Source organism: Acanthopagrus latus, chromosome 21 (genome assembly GCF_904848185.1).
Source record: "Acanthopagrus latus isolate v.2019 chromosome 21, fAcaLat1.1, whole genome shotgun sequence".
NCBI classification, from domain to species: Eukaryota; Metazoa; Chordata; class Actinopteri; order Spariformes; family Sparidae; genus Acanthopagrus; species Acanthopagrus latus.
Genome location: NC_051059.1, coordinates 5,130,850 through 5,146,496, shown reverse-complemented (window position 1 = coordinate 5,146,496; position 15,647 = coordinate 5,130,850). Strand labels below are relative to the sequence as shown.

Here is a 15,647-nt window from a genome sequence, read left to right as displayed (position 1 = left end):
GTCGCAAGATCAACTGAGAACAAAAGAAGAAGAGAAACATTTTGGTAGCAGTGTTTTTAAGATCCATTTTTGATTTGGATTACACACACACACACACACACGCACACACACACACACACACACACACACACACACACACGGTGTCATTGTAATTTAAAGAAGATGAAAAACATTACAGCCACTTGTTCAGTAACATTAATATTAAATGTCAACATTTACAGCTGATTGATCATTAACACCACTGTGACCAAGGAAGTGTCTAATAGGATCCACGTGCGGTTCCTCTCTCTTCCACCAACTAAAGTGAGAGGAACATCCTCGATGATTAGCGAGAGCCTTGATGGATCTCTGGGTCACTGGATGGAGGATGAAGAGGAATCAGAAAGAACAGAATGGAAAACACCAACACTTAACGACCAACTAACCAATGCCAGGAAACACAATTCTAGTTAAATATTGCTTTGTGTCTGTAGTGGAGAAGGAGCTGACTTTCGGGGATCAAGGCTATGCCAGACCCAACCCTTTGCCTGGCGTGGAGGAGGAGAATGCAGGCAAAATACTCCAAATTACTGATGTGAAATGAAAAATAAAACAACTAGCTTTCTAATGTTAACAAATGAAAAACTGAAAAGCAGTGCGTGCATATGTATTCACCCCCTTTGCATTGAAGCCCCATCTGTTACCTTCAGAAGCCACATAATTCACTTCAAGATCCACTTGTGAGCAGTCTGACTTCCTCGCTCGCTCCCTGACTCTCTCCCAGAAGTCAGAGCAACAGGTGACCAGATCAAACCACTGTTACCATGAATACAATTGTGGGTTTCTCTGGGTTTTAACATTGTTAGAAACATTTAGGATGATGGTACTACACAACTCAACATTTATATAATTTTAGACAACAAAATGGAAACACAGAGAGTTTAATAATCCTGTTTAGCCTCTTAAAGGTAATTGAGGAAACACTATTTGTATGTCATGTGTGAAAATTCAGCGAAAGCTATATAAGTTGTGTGTTCATGAAGGTATTCAGTTCAACAGAAATGTTCTGCTCAAACTTCTTTCACTGTCATTGGAGCCAAAGATTTTACAGGGAAGAAACAATATCTGTCCATCATGTCGCTTGTTAAGAAATGATACTCTAAGTATGTCAGATTCACTTTAGCACATTTACCCTCTAATGAGCCCCTTATGAAAACATTTAGCATTCATCACTATTTTTAGACTTTTGCGATAATATAGTGATGATAATGATATGATTTTCAAATCACTGAACACATTTTGTTTGACAGTTGGAAGTGAAACATCTTTGCTTTTGTGTCAGTCTGAAATATGTTCTATTGATCTGTTTAACAGAGATAGGGTTGTCTTTGAAAGAAAAGCTCAGCCTACTCATTGTTAGTCACATGACATTTGCCATCAACACACGGCACTGTGAGAAAATGAAGTGATCATGAAGGATTATCTTTATTGTTCTCGGTGTGTGTGTGTGTGTGTGTGTGAGTGTGTGTCATTGTACATGTTGGTCTACAATTCATGTCAGGCAACTCACTGTAACAAATGAACCAAAATGCTGCCATCTCTACTGTACATTAGAATTGAAATGAAAGCTAACGGCTCCACCAAGCCTCTCTGAACACCACTGCAGTATCTGGTCTATCAGGTGATGTGTGCAGCATCTGATCAAGTTATCTGTAGTTGGCATCAAACAAAAACTGTCATTTTTTTGTCTCAGGTTGGACTTTGAACAAATCACTCACATGAGAGATTAGATATTTGTTTTGCAGGTGGCTTGTTACCTAAACTGAACTGCAACATGAGGACAACATTTAGGCAGAAGGATTGATACATGGGACAAATGTTGGGTTTGAGAAGAAAGACCAATCATTAAAGTACTGAAGATTTACAGTACATGAATCAATTTACATCTGTTTCTTTGGCTGACAGTACAACTCTAAAGTAAGCAGTCAGTCTGTCACTCTAACCTTGTTGTGTTGAATACCATTGATTTTGGCCTCTCACAAAAATGTACCATGGTTTTGTTTGTCGTAGGATGACATTCACCTCTGCACAGTGAAAACAACTGAGTCATACAAAGTAAAATCAATATTGCTCAGCAATGAGATCAATATTATATAGAAAAAGTTAAAAGTATACAGCTTTTGTTGCTTTGTTCTAAATGCTAATGTCAGCGTTGCAATGCTAATATGCTGATGTTAAGCAGGTATACTATGCTGAAGATCTGAATTTAGCATGTTAGCATGCTAATATTTGCTAATCAAAGCTAAACAATATACAGCTGAGTTAGGATGGGACTGTCATTAGTTTTGCTCAATCCAATTATTGGGCCATGGCCTCCCAATAGTTGCACCGATATTTCAGTCTGGACCAACGTGGTGGACCAGCTGACTAGCAGAGTGACTGACCTACCCCAAAGCTACCTGCTGGCATGGCTAAAAACATGAAACCTTATGTGTGTGTGCACCTTGATGGAAACACTGCTCACCACTGAATAAGTGACCTGTTACATAAAAAAGAAATTACATGATTCATTTTTCAAATTCAGATTCATGTTTATATCAAAAATTCAGGCTGAGTATCAACCAAGTCACAGGAGGGTCAGTGATGGAATGTAACTTAGTACATTTACAGCTTTTTACCTCCACTCCACTACATTTTGATAGCAAATATTTTACTTTTTACTCCCCTACATTTATTTGATATCTTAAGTTTCTAGTAATTTACAGATTGCATGCTGCATCATAACAAAGTAGCACATTTTTATTATTTTATCTTTAACTGGATGATACTAAAAAAGCAACATTATTATACAGTATTTACATACAGTACAAATATGTACACTTTACTCTCACAAAAGACATCACTCGACACAACATCTCTGTCTACACAGCCAACACAGCCAGTGGATCTTTTATTTTTACTGCAGACATTTTGGTGTGTTGTAATGAGAGATGTCTCTCTACTGTTGACTTTCTGGAATAAGAGCATAAAATGCCCCAGAATATGAACATATTTATTTTCAAAAGAGTGGGAGGAGCTGGTCATTACTCCACAGAAATTAGAATACATCTCAGGTGTTAAGATACAATAACAATAAAAAAAACAAAAACAATTTGTATCAATAATTGCTCACCATTGTGGCTTTATTTTCACTAGTGACGTAGATACTTTTAGATTAAAATCCTTGCAACTTGTACACATTTAAAACTCCAGTGCAGTCCAATTAAATGATTTGACTGATGTGTCTGAGACTGCACACTAATTCCGTGCACAGATAGCAGCTCTTTCTCTCTATCTCTCTCTCTGTTTGATTTGGGGGAGTGCTCAGTCAACCACCCAGGCTTTAAAAACAACAGGCGTTTACTGTCTAAGTGGGTCACAGGACAGCGAGCACAGCGGTAAGGCCTTCTTTTCCTTCTCAGATTTGATTTGATTTGATTAATTTTTATTTGCATTAAAGTCTCTTATTTTGAAAAGTAAATGATGAAATCTTCTAACCAATTGTTTTGAATTATATATATATTTTTTTTGTCTTTTCAAAATAATGCAATTTCATGTCAGAGGGATAGTTTTATTGTATACTCTTAGTTTTAAATAATCCAGTTTAAAGCTTTGTTAACACACTTTTAGTGTATTATTTTTAAAATCAGCTAACAATAAAGGCACATCCATGTGTTTGTACAGTTTTGTGGATGTCCCTCAGGCTGTATACACTGCTGTCCCAGCCCCTCTTTGTCCCTCTGCCTGCCAGACTGTCTGCCCATTTGCCCCCAACATTCTTCTGTCTGTTGGCAGTTTAGCCCATAATAAACTCTTTTGCAGATTATCTCCACATGTGATGAGAAAGACAATGAGGGTTTACTCTTTTAATTATTTGGGGATCAGACTGACCGGCCATTTTGTTAAGGGTGGGGGGGAAACCCGTCCGTGATTGGATCTTCCTGCATGTGGTGCACTGTAGACTACAGAGTGCATTCATGTTGTTGAGACTGATTGTGTAGTGTAGAGGCTTTAGCATGAGTTTTGTGAAGAGTCAACTCTGGTGACTTTATAACTTTATTTCCTCAGTCCATGTATTAGATCTTTTTTTTTAATTCTATGCATGCCTCAGGACTGAGTTGAATTTCAGGCTACATGTAGCACCTGTATGACATGTACATACATAGTGCCTTCTGGTCAAAGTAACATGGATTATTGCACTTCTTTCTTATCAGGTAGACTCAGTCCAGCCCGCTGGGGAGGGATAATGCAGTCTCTCTCATCGCTGTGGCTGTACACAGCCCTGCCTGGTCTGCTGTGGGCCTCACAAGTCTCTCTGATAGTGGAGGGGGACAATGATGCCTCCAGGATCTGCAAACCTGCTCCCAACTGGACAATAAAGGGACATGCACCCATGCAAGAGCTGCTGGGAAATGTGGTTGTGGTGGCGCTACTGAAGGCCAGCTGACAGTTCTGTCTCACGCAGGCCTCCAAGTAAGAGAACTGACTTTGTGGAGAAATGCAGTAGTTTATTAGACATATGTCATTTACATACAAAGTGTAAAAACAGTCTGACGTCAGGGGGAATTTGAAAGATCATTACATAAAAAAGATCTTTTAAGTTTAAGAACACTTTAAACATGTTGGAATGGGACTTTACAACTATTTTGCCAGAGTTAATGTGAAAAGGTTTTTTTCATAGCAGATACTTTAACCTGTCACAGTAGGAAAAGTACAGTTGGTGTCGTGGATTTTGATGTCTTTTGTATATTACTTTCAGTGAGGAGTGGTTCTCTCTCTTTCTGTCCCTCTGTAGGATTGGAGGCCTGCGTAGCAAGCTGATGCGCAGCAACCTGACGGAGGTGTCTTTCATAATAGTAAATGAGCGAGAGGCTCAGTCCAGAGCCATGTACTGGGAGCTGAAGAGAAGAGCGCCACCTGGTGTTCCAGTGTATCAGCAGGCTCCCCTTCAAGATGACGTGTGGGAGGCTCTGGATGGTGACAAAGATGACTTTCTGGTCTATGATCGGTAAGGCATGCCCCTCTTCAACTTTTAGATCACCAATGGCTTTTTTTTTTTCTTTTTTCTTGGAGTGCAAATTTAATATGCGCAACATGTTATCACTGGTCCTGACTCCTTTGTCTTGCCAGTTTTTAGGGTCTCATTTCACAAAGTTGTCTTTACTCCATGTTCATACATTTTCCCTAGTTTCTGGCCTATAAAAGAGTGGTCTCTCTACAAGATGTTTTTAAAAAGCACTATGATTTATCTCAGTGTGTAGGTACATTAGTTCTGAGTCACACTTATTAAGAGATGCAAAAAAAGAAAATCCATTATTATATACTTTGTTCATGCATCCTATTGTGAAAATAAGGAAAATGGCAAGAAAAATTGCAGTGACCTCCATCTGCACGCTTCTCTTTCTTCGTTCTCCAGGTGTGGCCGGCTCACCTTTCATATAGTGCTGCCCTACAGTTTCCTGCATTATCCCTATGTAGAGGCTGCGGTCAGAGCCACTTATCTTAAAAACATCTGTAACTGCTCTGTGAGTAATCACAAAACACACACACACACACACACACACACACACACACACACACACACACACACACACGATTGCACACATACACAAAAGGTTTTGAATAGTGGCAAATATTCTTTACATGTGATTTTCAGTGCTGAGTATGAATTACTCATTAAAAACTACAATAAATACACTGAAATACACTCTTTGGGCCTTTGGTGCAAGCCCAAATAATATTCACTAAAAGAATTGAAAAAAGCAGTAATGCAGTCCAACAAAAACAATTAACATAAAAAAAGATAGAAAATCACTTTGTTGGAAAGTTCGGTTTCTCTAAGTAAGTCCCAAGTAAACCCTTGTCTCTGACAAATAAACAAAGGACCTCTGACAAAGAAAATATTCGCTGGTAGCAGTCAGTCCTGCACACAGTTTGAGTGTCTGTAAGTGCAGCTACAGACTACCAGTGAGCTAGTTTGTTTTGTTTTTTTTTCTTTTTAATTCAGGTGTGTGCAATTATGCCGAGGTGTGAGGCAAAAATTCTGGCTGATCCTGCGTTTGATTTTGATAATTGAAATTAAAACCTAATTCCAAGTGATTTTTCAATTTAGAAAACCAAAAATGTGACACCTCTACAACTGAGTGTTTGAGCCTCTTTTAGCTCATTGTTTTGGTTTTCTTGCCCACATCAAACATTTTTCAGCAGCAACAGGCAACCGTTTTTGGTAAAACAAACAAACAAGCAAACAAACAAACAATCAAACAAACAATGCTGTGATACGCCCACTACACACTACCAACACTTAACAGCAGACACAGAATGTTAACAACTGGCTAGTTTAGCTAGCAGAGCATTCAGCAGGTAAAGAACCAGGTATTTCCTTCATAAGTTGGTGGAGACCAAAACAGACCTAAGAGAATGTTGGTCATAAAAGTCTAAATGTCTGAATTAACATGTAATTGAATCATGTTGACTGTTGGACATGTAAAAAGGTAACTGAAATGGCAACTGCGTGAGATAATAAAATGCTGATGTGTTTTTAGCTCATTCTGCTGCCCACATGTGGCTTCATAAATGCAATTCAATCAGCTTTAAACTACAAAAACAGGATATTATAAGATGTCTTTCTGTAGGATTATGAGGCTTCTGGCCAGAGCGGCACCATGAGGAACAAGACAACAACTGAGTTGGACACTGAAGAGCCAGAGGAGGCAGAAACAGCTCGTCACCACAGCCATCGTCATCATCATCCTCATCATTCAAAAGACCACCACCAACACAGTCACCAAAATCATACCCAACTTCAGCATGTCACAGTTCAGAATCAAACTCACCGTCATCATTCTCCCAGTGATCATCCCCACCACCCTCAGCATCATCACCTTAATCATCATCAGCCTCATCATCATTAGCATCAGCAGGGGCCTGGCTACAACCCCATGGTGGGGTGGATAATTAGTATGTCAGTTGTATCACTAGTGTTTTTTCCTGCTTTTTTCTTCTTCACGTAGTTAGGACAGGTTAACTTAGTTTGTTACTCTTGGTGATTTTTTTTTTTTTTTTTTTACTTTGATGGCAGAGGACACAGGTATATAGCAGTTAACTGAGCAGTTGAATCTGTTTAAGCAGTAATCAGACTGTGGTTTCTCTGCTGTGCACCACCACACCTCACACCTCCTCCCCTGTGTGGATGCAGTGGCCAGTCCTGCCCTGTCTTCTCCCATTAATGAAGTCTATGGTATAAACCCTGCCTGCAGGAGGCTGTAGACGGATGTGTGTGGAGAGATTTGATGGACTGATTGTTATTATCACCCACACAGAGCCTGGGGATGTTGTACGCTGACGCTCAGCGAACCTCAGTCACATTACTGTCCAAACATTTTCCTTCCTGTTCAGTTTCTGCTTCTGGTATTGACATGCTGTACTACTACTACCACTAGTTCATATAACAAGAGTTTCAAGGGCTTCAAGAGTTTGTGCTGACCTTTCTTCTCCTGAATGTGTTCAAGCCTTTTGGGAAGTGGCATAAATCAGTGTATTAATCCAACAAAATCAGTATTTTTCACTTGTACTTGATACAGTATACTAGAATAACATACAGTAAAATGCTCAATTTAATCCATTTTTCATATTTGATTTCACACATTGTTACTTTATTTTACTGTACAAGTTATCACTTATTTACCTGAATGTAGAATGAACCTTATGGTTGTTGTTCTCCATTTAAAAGAAAATATATTTTATAAGTGTGTTTCAAGGTGTCTCTTTCTGTGACTTGTTTTTGTGGAACTGAAAATGACAGTTTATTCTGCCTTCTTTCACCTTACAGAGAGTAATCCAAGAGTTAGATCGGATGAGGGAAAGAGCTAGCCTGGCTGTGTCCAAAGAGGATAAAATCTGCCTACACATATCTCCAAAGTTCACAAATGAACAGCTTATATTTCATAGAAAAAAGTAATAATCAATGATACGTGTAGAGATAACTTGTGTAATGTGCTTGATTTATTTCTTGACTATGAACAGTTACTTCCCTAAGTCTCTTCTGTGTGCCTGGTAACTTCATGGTAATGACACGGATAAACCAAAGCTTGTTGTTTTTTTCACTTTTGTAAGGATTTAACAAACCAGATACAGTATACATACTGTAAGTTGCTGAAGTTATGAAGATCTTGTGTCCTTTTGGACAGAGTCATGCCAGCTGTGCCCCTTTCTTCCCAGGCTTATGCCAGGCTAACTGCTGAGCTGTTGGCTGTAGCTTCACTTTCACTTAGCACACAGACATTATTTCTCATCCAACTCTCAGCAAGAAGGATAATGAGTATATTTTCCAAATATCAAACTGCTCTATTTAAGGTGAAATATGTTTTGCCACCTGAAATTTGCCACCTGTTACTTTCAGGGTCCAAAAAAATAGGGAGTAGCCATCGCCAGATTAAATGCTAGGTACGCGGTTAGCAGTGCAGCTCGCGGTCCTATGAGCTGACTCTGCCCAGACTTGGAGTACGGAGGGAGTGGTGGTGTTGTTTTCAGCACTAGCACAGGGGGTTTGGCTTGTGGAAGGAAGAGGTTTTTAGGCAACGGGCAGAGGGTACCCTGCAAGGAATACTGGCTGGTAGTGTTGCAAATGGGCAGCCGAACCTGGGCTAGCAGGCAACGGAATAGGGCTCAACAGCCTCCCAGTTTTTAATGTTTTGACCCCAAATTCATGGCCAACCTACTGCACTTTTAAGGATTTGTAAACCTTTATTTCAACCATTATCTATATCCACTTATTCTGACATGGATGTAAACTCCACTCAGGAAGGACTCAGCTGACCAGTGGGTTTGAGTCCAGAACCTTCCTGCTTTGAGGCGACACACCAGCATGCTGCCTTTACTTACCTTGCTTAGTATTTCACCCTTGCGTAATCTTTCCCGATGGTTCAGTTGGGTTTCTGTTGAAAGATTAAATGCAGTTTTTGAGGCAGGAATTCAGAGAAAACCAAACTGAATTGATTATAATAATAACACAATTGAAAATTATGTTTTGACTACCATAAGAAAGCCTGAATTGTTGTTTTATAGTCACAATCTCATTCTGTATAACAGTGGACTTCTGATAGATGGGATTAACTGCCCAGTACGTGACCTGCTATGCTAGAATCAAGGAAGAACACTGCCATATGTCATGCTGGTCACACACACACACAGAGGCACATACACCAAGAGAACAGGCGGATTACCTCAGTGCTGCTTAACACGTGGCTGAGATGCATCTCGCTTTGACCGAGGAGAGCTGAAGAAAAAACATCACACACAGCCACCATCACAATGAAGGTAGGGACCCTTCTTACAGCTAACCCTGTCTTCAAACAAAGACAATTTGACATCAGATATGTAAGTGTGCTCCAATTTTCGCGGTTCTTCACAGCCAACCTTAATGAATTCAACTGGAAGTTCACTGGCTGTCATCATTTCCCATCAGTACCTGCATGTAGGCTCGGTGTCTGTCAGATTGACTAGTTTAATATCAGCATTGTATTCTGTGATTAATGTACAGTCTTCGGTTCCTTTATGTATCCAAGAGGCATCGCCGTAGGTCTTAAACCTGCTTGATAAACCTGAGCAGAGTTGCAGAAGCCTGGCCATGATGGGGATTTTCCCCTGTAAATCCCAGTGAGGAAGCTCCTGGAGAAGCTAAACCACTTAGCACTGTGTACATATGGCCTGCTGCCTCTGTCAGTACAGTAATTAATGCTTTCACTGACAGTCAGTGGTGGAAATGTTTAACAAACACCTGGATTGAAAAATATTCAAACTCAGCAATGCAATATTCATGATACAATCACAATACAACAATGTCCATTTCTAGTAACAGCTGGACATTGATCCACTGTAAGATGCTTAGAGATGAGGAGGAGGCGGAGATGAGAATTCATTATTATTAATAACTCATGGAACTGTTTAATTCTATCTTGTGCTGATTTGTAGCTCTCTAATGCTGCCACCTTGACACTGCCCGGATTTAATTTTGGTGGAGAGCTACCAGATCCCTTTATCATATTTAGTTCAAAAAAGTATTAAATGTAGCCCTCAAGTTAGATAAATGTGTAATTTTATGATATAAAACTACATCTTTGACAAGGAGATGACCTCTGTGACCTCCAGGCTGTGTCAGAATGTCTATCATTCCCCAAGGGTCAAGGGACAGGCTGAAACTTTGCTAGATTTTTACTGTTTGGTGTTTTTGTGGAGACACATGACCCATTTTATAATAATACTGTTGGTGTTCCTACATTTGTAAACATATACGGAATATCAAAGACCAAAACAAAGCTGCGCAATGGACAAAACACCCCAATGCACATGCAAACTCATCTTCATTTGAAATACTAAAGGAGTGTAGAGGAGAGTAACTGACCTGTCCTGTGCAGAGCTTCCACCTGTAATCACTAGATGGCAGCACTGGAATTTGTTAATCGTACATGGAAGCTCAGCCGCCTGTCTTCCACATTAGGCAGCCATTCATCAAGAGGATTATTAGTTATTATCCATCATCAAGAGATACCGTTTGGTTTAGCAAACATAATCCTTGAATTATAATCCAGATTATCTCCGGCTGATTTTGTGTTCTTCTCTATGTATGATTGTGTCACAGAGGGATGTCATTGATGAACATTTGAAAAACAGTGAGCTGCAAAAAGTCAGCAAATACTCTCCCAGTTGCAGAAAATACCTTTTCACCGTCCCGTTACAAGGTTGTAATTTGGTCTGTGATTAACGGTCGAGATGACCCTTTGGCTCTTACCGGCCCTGATGGAGGTTGCAAGACCAGAGATAAATTATACTTTTGATGTATTGGAGATATGTCTTTGACAACATATTTGCAGAATATAACAGTGACACATAGAACATGTTCAACATCAATTGCTTTTGCTGTGTAAATTCACTTTAAAACTGAGTAGCAGTTCATTAAATCAAGTAAAATAAAATACACGTTCTGTTTCAGTTGCTCTTGTCAGAAGCATCTCAATATGCTTCCCTGGATGAATTGTGCATTATTGGGCTTGAAGTTCATTTCCTTTATTGAGTCCCCTCCATATTGGGCACTGCTTCCAACTATTGTTTTTGTTGTTGTCCAAAAACTGGTGTTTGGTTAAGTTTTATATTCGCCAGCTGATGAATGTTTCCCCCACTCACTCATGAGTATCACTCTCAGGGTTTTCAGGCTCTCACTGTATGGCAGAGATTACAGTTATTCTACAGAGGGATCCTGGAAAATGGAGGCAAGTCTTTATATTTAGTTCATCAATGCAAATGCTCACATATTCCATGATATGTTCTTAGATATGTATGCCTTTAGCACGATCTCTGCTTGACTTTAGCACAATCTCTGCTTGATATATGCCTTTCTCTTGCTTTCCTCTCTGTCTAGATAAGAGGACAGACAATTGGCCGCTGGTCTACTCTCCTGTGCCAATCAGCTGCATCTTTCTGTGCTACCTGGTTGTTATATGGGTGGGGCCAAAGCTGATGGCGAAAAGGCAGCCAGTCAACCTTAAACCAGTTCTGATAGTTTACAACTTCGCCATGGTCTGCCTGTCTGCATACATGTTCTATGAGGTACCACTGCTGTGTATGTGGGAACAATATTTGCCATATCAGTGTAGAAATAGGCAACTGTTTGTTCACTATATAAACTTGAGAGGTAATTATATGTAAGTGTTGTGTTTACTGCTTGTGCATGCTGCTCCAAAGTGACCAAAAAAAAAAAAAAAATATAGAGTCACTTATTGCAGGTATAGGACATAATCTCAGATGATACCACAATAGGTATGTCCCTTGTGAACTGCAGGAATCATCAGGGAAACAGGAAGTGATTTCACTATTTCAGTACCAATCTGAGTTTGACAGAATGGGATGAAAGGTCCCAGTGCTGATCGAGAGGATCCAAAGCAGAGATGAAAGCTGCTTTTGTCTTTCCAGTTCACAGCCTCTTCCTGGTTGGCCAGATACAGTTTGCGGTGCCAGCCAGTCGACTACAGTAGCAGCCCACTGGCCATGAGGGTAAATCTCTGGACCACATTATACATGCAGCAATTTCAACTCTGTAATTTGTTTCACAAGGCTGTAGGTTTTAGACTACACCACAATAACCAAGATATTCTGCACCTCACAAACTTTTCGAACACATTCTTCTGTCGGACAGATGGCAAGAGTGTGCTGGTGGTTCTACTTCTCCAAAGTTATAGAGCTCAGTGACACTGTGAGTATGGCAGAAGTGAAAAGAAGCTATTTTCACATTATAAACACACACACACACACACACACACACACACACACACACACACACACACACACACACACACACATAAGAATATGCAGCTTATTCTTCTGCTGGTGCTTCTGTACTTGCAGTGCTTCCATATATAAGAACACATGGCTGCAAGATCTTTTGGTCTTACACTTGCCTTTATATGTGTTTTTGTGTTCTTCAGGTATTTTTCATCCTGAGGAAGAAGAACAGTCAGCTGACCTTCCTCCATGTCTACCACCACGCCACCATGATCTTCAACTGGTGGGCTGGGGTTAAATATGTGGCTGGTGGCCAGTGTGAGTACACGCCAATGCAACCCAGAACAAACGCTGATACATATGCTTACACCTCGTGATGCTCACCGTGTGTGTTCGTCTGTAGCTTTCCTGATCGGTCTCATCAACTCCCTGGTCCATGTAGCGATGTATCTGTACTACGGCCTGGCAGCTTTTGGCCCGAGCATGTCCAAGTACCTCTGGTGGAAACGCTACCTCACCTCCCTGCAGCTGGTCAGTATTTCTGCTTGTGTAAATTGGCAAGTCTTTCCCTCTTAAATCTGTTCGGATATGTGTCCAACGACCTTACCTGAGAATGCTGGAAAAGCTTGGAGTACTTTGACGAGCCTAACATGAGGCCTCGCGCTCCGTGAAACCATTGTCCCGACTAGCCGTGGGCGTAATTGGATGGATTAGCAGCACTGATGCTACTCACTAAACTGGACCATCTGTTTTACTTATAGCTTGATGAGAAGACAATGCGTCCTCTGGGGTTTTTGTCTTTCTATATGGCTGCAACATATATAGGTCAGTATGGTGACTGACTGCCATTATGTAACAATAATTGTACTGACCTAGAGGAGACTGCCCCCCTAAGCCTTCATTAACAGTTGGCTTTGCAATTTGGTTAACTGAAGCTGAGATACTCAAGTGGAGTGGGAAGATTGTATTTGTGTATGAGTGTGTGTGAGAGAGACGGAGAGGATTTCTTTTGTGTTTTCGAGAGGTAATTATAAAAATTGAAAGGGGAGGTGCATGTGGAGTGGTATGGATGCTCAGCGTCCCTTATGTTCATTCATACACAAAATCCCTTCCTGGGCCCCGAATAGGCTACTATAGCGACTCTGTGAAACATATGGATATTGACTGGTCTCTAGCGTAGGCCAACTTTATGTTGTGACAATAACGTGCAGAATTCTCATGCCCTCTTGCCTGGGTCTGTTCAGCTGTGGTAATTGCTGCTCATGCTCGCTCTACATGTCGTTTCTATGTAATAGCAAGCATGAACGAGCAACCACGAGCAAAATCCCTCTTTTATCAGTTAGCCTTGTATCAAAATTATGTTCAGGCCTACAAAAGTTCTCTGTTACTTTAACACAAATGCTGATGGCCTGAACCTGCAAGACGAGGGCCATGTGGTAGCTAGCAATGAAGCAATAGCAAGCTAACTGTGTTGCATATTTACTGCCAGCCGTCAACCGTTGACTGATTTGATTATAACAGCACTGGATGCGTATTTGCCAATATTACATGTAACATTAATACTTGAATGACTAAATTAGAGTTGTGCTGGAGCTCTTTGCTCCTTTTTCATTATAAGCCAATTACTGAGCTAGTCTTTGCTGGCCAACCCATGTGTCACAGAATTTTGGCTACTGAAAGGCTCCTTAAAGTGAAACTCTCGCCAAAATGCAACCTTGGCTTTTTTTGTGAATGTATATGAGTCAAAAGAGGCACTTTTAAGATTCATTGTATTATCGTTTTTGGCTCAAACTTATTTTCAATGGAGTATCACAAGGGTCTTTACACATGAACACGAGCACTGAGAACACTGTTTGTGTACACAGAGTTTACTAAAAAGAGAGTTTTTGAACAACTCACGTTAGCAGTAGCTTCTTCCTCTAGCCATAGTCATGGCAGCTGAGACGTACTCGGGGATCGACAGGTCTGGGTCTGAGTGTATGTGGTTCAGTTGAGCTATGTGTAGAGACCCTGGTGATACTATGACTAAAGTTTCATGTTGTGTCAAGCCTTCTTAGTTTTTTAAAAGTAGTGATTTTTGATGCTAGAGTGAAAGTGCCCCATGCACTCCCATTGAAAATGAGTTTGAGCCGAAAACGAATATACAGTCAAGTGCCTCTTTCCTCGTAATTATGCTTTTACACGAAGATTTGACTCATATATGTTCACAAAAAAAGCCTAGGTTGCATTTTGGCGAGAGTTTCACTTTAATGGTGGTTTCCAAACAGTAGGCTACATGAAGTCCAGCTAACAAGAATGCTAAGAACCCTTTACGGAGGCCTTCGGCTGCCTCTGTCTTTCACTTGAACCACTACAACATCCAAGAGCATGCTGTTCCTCATGAATCTCTCTGCTTTCTCTGTCACACACTTTTAGTCATCATGCATTATTTGCATTGTAATTAAGTCTTGTCTGAAGCATGTTGTAAAAGGTTTACATTGTGCCGAAGATTTTTGAGTTGCTCAGTAACAGTTTCACGAGTTGTTGACTGGTTTTCACTTGTGCTTTGACATCATCTGACATGTTTTGCTGATTCCGTGGCAATTTCATTTTTTTCTCAAGAGTAAATATTGAATTCAGTTTTCATCTGATTGTGTTCCAAATTTTCTGTATTTGACTTTGAGAGCTTGCTTTTTTTTATGTCTTCGTACACAACGCTGTGTAGGAGGAAGTGTTTCTTTGTCACTCTGATCGTCTGCCACTGTCATTTCTCTCCTGCCTGTCTCCCCTCCCAGCTCCAGTTTTTCATAGTCACCATCCACACCGCCTACAACCTGTTCGCTGACTGTGACTTCCCTGATTCCATGAACATGGTTGTGTTGGCCTACTCTCTCAGCCTCATCGCTCTCTTCAGTAACTTCTACTACCACAGCTACCTTGCCAAAAAGAAGAGCAAGAAGACATAGGCAGGAAGGCAGCGAGAGAGCTGAGAGGTGTATATAAAGAAAGAGAAGAAAGGAGCTGAGAAATGTTACATATGTCATTAACATATACAGTAAGGAGAAACCTGTCCAGTGTCAGCTGAAAACCGAGAATGTATTTGTAATAAAATGTAATGAATTTAAACACTTTTTGCATGTTTTCTATTTTGAATGATACGCTGAAATCGTGCTTTGAACGCGCGCACACACACACACACACACACACACACACACTTAGTGATGTTTAGCAGACTTCTGAGGCTCTTTCATTTAATACATTCATTCATTCCCTCTGTTCATTCATCCAGCACAAAGCCACAAACACACTCAACACACATTAACCCTTGTTTCATCATTCCCTTCCCCCAGCTGCTAATAGATGAGAGACTCTAA

At 40.4% G+C, this 15,647-nt stretch overlaps 2 protein-coding genes across 2 annotated transcripts; both read left to right on the top strand.

The window, feature by feature from the left end:
- The first annotated feature begins 3,359 nt into the window (after window positions 1–3,359).
- selenop2 (selenoprotein P2) lies at window positions 3,360–7,791 on the top strand. Its single transcript, XM_037082671.1, has 5 exons — window positions 3,360–3,416; window positions 4,233–4,491; window positions 4,814–5,026; window positions 5,435–5,543; window positions 6,654–7,791. Exons 2-5 carry the CDS (start codon window positions 4,265–4,267, stop codon window positions 6,930–6,932), a joined length of 828 nt encoding a protein of 275 aa, XP_036938566.1. The 5' UTR covers window positions 3,360–3,416; window positions 4,233–4,264; the 3' UTR covers window positions 6,933–7,791.
- Window positions 7,792–8,953: 1,162 nt separating this feature from the next.
- On the top strand, window positions 8,954–15,393 carry elovl8a (ELOVL fatty acid elongase 8a). Its single transcript, XM_037082672.1, has 8 exons — window positions 8,954–9,336; window positions 11,219–11,285; window positions 11,435–11,622; window positions 11,986–12,066; window positions 12,209–12,265; window positions 12,498–12,612; window positions 12,698–12,825; window positions 15,069–15,393. Exons 1-8 carry the CDS (start codon window positions 9,331–9,333, stop codon window positions 15,237–15,239), a joined length of 813 nt encoding a protein of 270 aa, XP_036938567.1. The 5' UTR covers window positions 8,954–9,330; the 3' UTR covers window positions 15,240–15,393.
- Window positions 15,394–15,647: the final 254 nt, after the last annotated feature.

What these genes read in the sequence shown, in the direction of transcription:
- elovl8a (XM_037082672.1), top strand. An exon ending in AGGGATCCTGGAAAATGGAG is followed by an intron (nt 11,286 to 11,434) that starts GCAAGTCTTTAT and finishes CTCTCTGTCTAG; the next exon opens with ATAAGAGGACAGACAATTGG. An exon ending in CTGCATACATGTTCTATGAG is followed by an intron (nt 11,623 to 11,985) that starts GTACCACTGCTG and finishes TTGTCTTTCCAG; the next exon opens with TTCACAGCCTCTTCCTGGTT.